This window comes from Vigna unguiculata, chromosome 4 (genome assembly GCF_037176805.1).
Source record: "Vigna unguiculata cultivar grain cowpea cultivar isolate G323 ecotype 2 chromosome 4, ASM3717680v1, whole genome shotgun sequence".
Taxonomy (NCBI): Eukaryota; Viridiplantae; Streptophyta; class Magnoliopsida; order Fabales; family Fabaceae; genus Vigna; species Vigna unguiculata.
This window is the reverse complement of record NC_140795.1, coordinates 47964765-47971928: the sequence shown is the minus strand read 5'-3', so window position 1 is coordinate 47971928 and position 7164 is coordinate 47964765. Positions and strand designations below refer to the sequence as shown.

Sequence of the window (7164 nt, the reverse complement as noted above, 5' to 3'; positions counted from 1 at the left end):
TATCTGTCATAAATGGAAAGAATATTGATCCACACTTGCAGGAAAAGCAGTGAATAGAAAAAACGTAGTTACTGCAATTGCAACTAAGCATGCAGTGTTTCGTCCCTTTCAAATGGGGTACAAATAGTTACATTTTTCACCCTACGTGGCAACATGGCATTGCGTGCATGTCATGACACAAAAATTGAAAGGAGACACAATGTGCCCTACAGCCATAAACTGTGGAATTAAGTCCCTAGGAAATGCCCACTACCACACTTTGTTTTTTCATTTTATCTGAAAAATGCAGACCCTCATAAGAATTAACGTGAATCTCATAGATAATATCTACAAAACAATGTTATGGTCCATAGCTGACAAAGTGCTAATTAATCAAGCACCTCAGAAATCAAGAAAACAAATTTTAATTACAAGTGCATGCGCACTTAATAAAATCTATGGCCATTTTTTTGTGTGTCTGTGAAGGTGAATGGCAAAAGGGGTTGGCTGGTGTGTGTGATCCAAAGTGAGAAAGGGTTATGGTCATTCTCTCATAGTTAATCTCCAACATTCAAACCTCATCTACAAGGATAGGAATGAAGCTCTGGTTTGTTTGGCTTTCGTTTTCATTATCTGCCAAAGGTCACATAAAATGGGGATACCCTATTGACTTGCCACACCAGATTGCTTCAAAGGGCTATATAGCATAAAGTTTTTAGTCCTCATTGCACAATGTCGACCTCTTCCATAAACGGTTGGTGCCTCTCTTCAATCTCCCCAGCCAAAACCTCCCTTAAGAAGGCCACATTGCGACCTTCAGTCTTTGCAACACTCACCACCACTCCTTCTTCTCCTTCTTCTTCCTCTTCTTTCCCTTCTCTCATTCAAGACAAGCCTGTCTTTGCTGCACCTTCCCACATCATCACCCCAACTGTGGTATATACACTACTCTTTCATCATTCATGCATTCATGTTTATCAGATATATACATCAGTTGTGTGTTGGAAGTCCCACGTCGACTGACGGTAATGTCAATTTAGAGTATACATGTAGGTGCAAACCACATTTTACCGGCCGGTTTTATAAGATTGACTTAAACTTAAAGTCCACATCTAAACATGGTATCAAAACTATGAGTTTGAGTGTATTATTAATGTCTAGTATCTTGCACGAGGTGTGTCGAAAGAAAGTACAAACTTTGTAAGTTGATTTTGTAGTGTTGAGTTAGGTTTAATTGTTAAACTAGTTATTTATCATGCATGACAGTTTATGGTTATAGTTAGAGTACACTTCAAAATTTACACTATTGCTGCATGAATAAATACTTGGTTGCTTTTGTTTTTGTATGCTTCTCTTCTGTATAGTTTTCAAATTGTAAGAGACTCAATGTGTGTCGGTGGTTATTCGTTAGAGTTTAACTTTTCTACCTAGTTAGTGTGAAAAAAACATTTCTTGAATCAAACAATCAGACATCATTAAAGTCAACCAACTTACGCAGTTCATCATGATGTAAAATTTCTGTTGCATGGATTATTTACTGTTATGTTTTTGTTTGCTTTAAAATTTAAAGGTGTGGTGTTTAAAGTTTAGTTTTCACGTGGAACACCGTTTCATCTTTCTTTGGTATCTACCACATATACACATTGGTAGCTTGGTTAGGTGACAGAGACAGGTGTGTGGCATGGATTTGTTCATGAACTATACTGTCATGTGTCAGCATCCACCACCATAAAATTTATTTTATCAGAAAGAAAATTCGCACAAAAAAATTAGAACAACATATAACATGAATTAGCGTTGCATTGATGAAGTGTGTGTTAGTTGGAGGATTCTAAGGCCAATAAAGAAGCAAATCCAAACTACTATATATATATATAGAAGAAAAAGTCCATTCGAAATTAAACAGCTTTCCCAACCAAGTTAGCAACTAATTAATCCTCTGACAGTGTAAAACCAATTTTCCACTTTTCTAAGGTTTGACACTATTTCCTTACAAAGATGTTTGAATTCTGAATATTATTTCCACTTTGTTACTAATTAGTTTTTTTTTTTTTTTTCTCTTTCAACTGACATGTATTTATTTATTTATTTTTGGAGAGAGAGGATATGGCAAAGGACTATGAGCAAGCTATTGAAGAACTCCAGAAATTGTTGAAGTGAGTCTCAACCAGAGTCTAAGATGTGAAACTTATATAACTAAAAAGTATGCAAATTTTGAAGTATGTGTCTTCCATGCAAATTGACTTGTGTTGAAATGCAGGGAGAAGACTGAACTGAAGGCCACAGCAGCAGAAAAAGTGGAGCAGATAACAGCTTCACTTGGGACATCATCTTCTGATGGAATCCCTTCATCAGAAGCCTCTGACAGGATCAAAAGTGGTTTCCTTTACTTCAAGAAGGAGAAATATGAGTTAGTCATCATCACTATATATATTATCACCTTGTTTTCACTATTTTACCTTTCTTTTATCTTAATCTTTCTCTCATTCCTATAATTGTTGTTCTATTATCATTCCTCAGCAAGAACCCAGCTTTGTATGGTGAACTTGCCAAAGGCCAGAGCCCCAAGGTACCTTTTTCTGTTGTTTTCATGAGTTTAATTTCTACACACAAGTAAAAAATTTAAACTCAACCAACTCATTACATACTTCTTCTCAGAGTCCAGACTCTCTTGGTACCAGACTCTCTTGGTACCGTCCTCTGATAAACATTAAAAATACATTATATTGGTACTTTAAAAATCTTTTTAATATATTTTAAAACTTCAAAATTAGTAGTCATCGATGTATTTTGAAAACACGACAGAAGAACAACACAAAAAAACACAACACAGAATCCAAATTTCTTCTTCTATACTTAAACATGAGTAAAAAGATTACACATAAATGGACTTAAATATAAGTGAATTCAAGCTAACTTGACTCTATTTAATGTGATTATTTGTTACAAAAAGGAATAATATTTTGTACTTTATGTGTTTGTTTTTTCAGTTTATGGTATTTGCTTGCTCAGACTCAAGAGTGTGCCCATCCCATGTGCTAGATTTCCAACCTGGTGAGGCTTTTGTGGTCAGAAATGTTGCTAACATTGTCCCACCATATGACCAAGTATGATTCCAACACAGAAAAAAAAAAATTCCTATTGACATGTCTTAACACAAAAGTCCTCAAACTTAAATTGTTTTACTCTGTTGTGTACCAGTCAAAATACTCTGGAACTGGGGCAGCCATTGAATATGCTGTTTTGCATCTCAAGGTATGTTACCAATCATTGGAAGATAAATTACATGCACATAATTTCAGGCACAGTGTCCTCTCTGTGTTACTGATATGAAAATTAATAATGGTGAGAAAATGTCAAGAATTTTTAATCCATCTGATTTTTCTACAGGTGTCCAACATTGTGGTCATTGGACACAGTGCTTGTGGTGGTATCAAGGGGCTTTTATCTTTCCCATTTGATGGAACCTACTCTACGTAAGCCATTTTTTTTTTCTGCATAAAAATTACACTTTTTCAATTATAATTTTGTACACAAAATTAATTCACCTACTTCTTAATTCTTAGAACATCATGAAATTCAACATTCCACATTAAACAGTGTATGTACAAACAAAGGCAAAATAAGATGGTTTCAAAACTTACTCTATTATATGAAAATTTATGTTTACCTTTCTGTAGATTTATTTGATTTACAAAGAGTTTCACATGACTCAATGAGAAAATTTACTTTTGATTTGTTGTATTCAGTGATTTTATTGAGGAGTGGGTCAAAGTTGGCTTACCTGCAAAGGCAAAGGTGAAGACACAGCATGGGGATGCACCTTTTGCTGAGTTGTGCACACACTGTGAGAAGGTAAGGAACATTAGTATAAAGTGCAATGATTTAACAGTCTAGATTCTCTACTGGATTTTTTGGTTCTGTGTCCTCTGTTGAGCATTAACAATACACTGTATCAATTAGTGTATTTTAACGACACAACAGAGGAACAGTAAAAAAACCTAGCAGAGAATCCAAATTCATGATTTAGAAGCAAACTAAAGGGATGCTTACAAGTTAAAAATTGGAATGATGTGCAGGAAGCTGTTAATGTTTCCCTTGGAAACCTGCTAACCTACCCATTTGTGAGAGATGGCTTGGTGAACAAAACATTGGCTCTGAAAGGAGGATACTATGACTTTGTTAAGGGATCTTTTGAACTCTGGAGCCTTAACTTTGGCCTTGCAAACTCTTTCTCCGTATGAACATCAACCATTATCAATGACCTCATCTTGGTTCCCTAAGTATTCTCCTATCTAAAATGTACTCTGTAATTGCCCTTGTTATATATAACGTGCATGTGCTGAATTTTCTAATAAAAAGTCATTGAGATTCTCCATAGATCACTCTCTCACTCCCTCTCCAAATTGAAGTTCTTCTTCAAGTAAGAAAAATGTAATGTTTTATGGTCTTTCACCACTGCATTTTTCTTCTTTGTTAGGTTAAAGATGTGGCCACCATTCTGCATTGGAAGCTATAGGCCATGCTTAGAGGTCGTGTGTCTGCAATGAAGAGGCCTAGCCACCTTCACCATATGATATTTTATAACTATATATATGAAACTATGAACTGCGTTTATGCATGTCGGAAAATCTTCTTTTAATAAGAGTTGGAAATCCTCTTGTGTAACAAAATTTTCTCTGTTCAACCTTCATCTTTCTCTATGCACAAAATCATGAGAGGTGAGAGAAATCAATCTCAGTTAATTACACTATTCTCTCTGTCATAAAATAACTTCAGTTTAAAGTTTTTAATATACAATTAAAACAACAATAAATATGTCTGTGTATCTGAGAGCAACATAACAAAATGGCAGAAAGTGAAATTGTAACTACATTAGAAGGATATACAATAAAGATCAATAAATTTCAATTTTCTTATGTTGTTGAGTATGAGATGGATAATAATAATAATTATACGAGTGGAATAATTTTAAAACTGATAGAAAAACCGAAGGAAAAAAAAGTGATATTATTAACCGAACTTGTATTGAAATTTGGCAGAAGAAGCAGTGTTAACATCTACATATGTGGATAATTAAGTCATTTTTCCATTTTAATGAGAAAAGCTCTTCTGGTTTTTGTTAATTAATTATGACGTTCATCCTCTTTATTTATTTATTTATGTTTTGCAATTATGCCCAAAAAGGAAGTCCAATCTTAAAACGTGAAAAGTTTTGGGTATAAGATTCTCATAGTGCTACGTTATTCTATTGTAGCTTGTTAATGTTTTGCTACAAGGTGTTCAAAATCTGTAAAATATCGTCACTGAGATGAAATTTCCATAAAGTTGTGCAAATTTAGATATCTTCATAGATTTCATAGCTAAGTCTTCTTACAAGAATTCAAAGAAACATTGATTTAAGAGTTTAAAAGAGAAGCAACCAGTAGAGTTCTTTATTGGCATTGTACTTGTTTGCCTAAAATCTGGTATTAATTAATGATTCATAGAATTCTTGATGTAACAAAATCACTTTAATTTTTGTGGTCATAGACCCAATACCATTGGACATTAATGATCGTTTAAATTTTTGTAGTGTTAGAGTGAATTCCATTGGGTCCAGATCGGTAAAGTTCAGATCGATAAAATATCGATATGATATTTACCGATCTGGTAGACATTTTATAAGAGATTATACAGGAGAGACGAGAGAGTTCAACAAGAACAAGATATACTGGTGTTAGGAAAAACGCAGATCACTCTTTTACTGTTATGGTTGATAGGATTTTACCTTTTGACTGTAATAATTTTAAATCACAATAAACTTTTAGTAATGAAAGATAATATAATTAAGAAACAACATCAATAGTGATACCATTGAACAAGTGTGGGTGGATAAATTTCTCAAAAAACTTCACAAACCACTTCCAAAATTGTTGTATGATATATGTTACACTCCCAAAGTACTACACTTTGGCAACCAAAATATGTTCCTCTGCAATTGATCTTCTGGTGTTTTTGATTTGATTGTGACACCAACCTTGAGGAGTCATTTCCCTTCAAATATAACCCAAGGCCTCAACACTTCTTCTCCTCCTCCTCATGTGATCTACTACTATGTAGATATCTTTCCTCCTTCCTCTCTTCATCATTGTTACCCAAGCACTCTCCTCCTTCAGAGAGTTTCTTCTTCTTGATTTCTTGCAGCATGTCTTTAATCTTCTTTATGTTTTTCAGCTTGTCTTCTATAATAGCCAGCTTCACCTCTGCACTCACCTTTTCTTGAGCGATGGCCCAATTCTCCAAAGCACGGCTTTCCATGACTCACCCTCGATTTTTCCGGCAGGTCGGACCAATTTGTTAGGAACTAAGAATCGAAACGAGAAAGAAAAGAAGAGTTCTTTTATTGAATAGATTGAAAAGAATAAAAATTAGGAGAGCACTCTCTCCTCCAAGGGTTTCCCCTTCACTTTCTTCCCCCTCTCCTTTCCTTCGTTTCTGTTTATATCTGACTAACGCCTCAAATAACTAACTCTTAACTAATTTCTCTTCTCCATTGTTGGGTGGAAAAGAGCCACTGAATTGATGTTTTGCAGATGTGTGATCCCAGTTAAACCTCAACCGGATTTTCCGAGAAGGACCGGTTCAAAGAAGGAAAATAGTGGTTTAGACTCAAATTTATCAAATAGATCCACTTGAAATTTTCCAATTGACTTATTTTATCTGATGAGAAACTAAAAATATTTCAGTACCTTAAATTATGTTCTGTGAGACTAAATTTATAATTAAGTTTGAGAGGTGGATAATTTTCCTTTTAAATTATGGGAAACTAAAATCATGTTTGTTTCAAATTTCAAAGTCTAAAAGCATAATAAAGAGAATGTTTAATTAGTTCGATGGTACACGCTTTTATTTAAATTAATCAGTTTAATACCCACTTTTAAAATATGTCAGTTAAATCCTAAATTTTGAAAATATACTTCAATTAAGTCTTTTTCAGCAAAAAAATTTTACATCGTAACAATATTGATGTTCAAAATAACTTACAAAATTAAATATTGATATTTATATCAAAATTTAGTGATAAAAGTAATAAATTAAGTTAATAATTTTAGTAAATTTTGTCTACCTGATTAAGACACTCATTTAAAAATTAGGATTAAATTAATACATTTTTAAAAACAGATACCAAACTGACACATCTGA

At 33.7% G+C, this 7164-nt stretch overlaps 1 protein-coding gene across 3 annotated transcripts; it reads left to right on the top strand.

The window, feature by feature from the left end:
- Positions 1 to 644: 644 nt before the first annotated feature.
- LOC114180389 (carbonic anhydrase, chloroplastic) lies at positions 645 to 4652 on the top strand. Of its 3 annotated transcripts, none has more exons than XR_003603686.2 (10): positions 645 to 915; positions 2077 to 2135; positions 2240 to 2389; positions 2500 to 2548; positions 2970 to 3086; positions 3181 to 3234; positions 3370 to 3455; positions 3729 to 3834; positions 4059 to 4281; positions 4460 to 4652. XR_003603686.2 is itself a non-coding variant. In XM_028066698.2 (10 exons), the coding sequence occupies exons 1-10, from the start codon at positions 712 to 714 to the stop codon at positions 4496 to 4498; spliced, it is 1023 nt and encodes a 340-aa protein (XP_027922499.1). In that variant the 5' UTR covers positions 645 to 711; the 3' UTR covers positions 4499 to 4652. The 3 variants fall into 3 exon arrangements, 2 of the variants coding, with proteins under 2 accessions (XP_027922499.1, XP_027922500.1); XM_028066698.2 differs by having other exon boundaries at positions 4059 to 4217; XM_028066699.2 differs by having other exon boundaries at positions 4059 to 4262.
- Positions 4653 to 7164: the final 2512 nt, after the last annotated feature.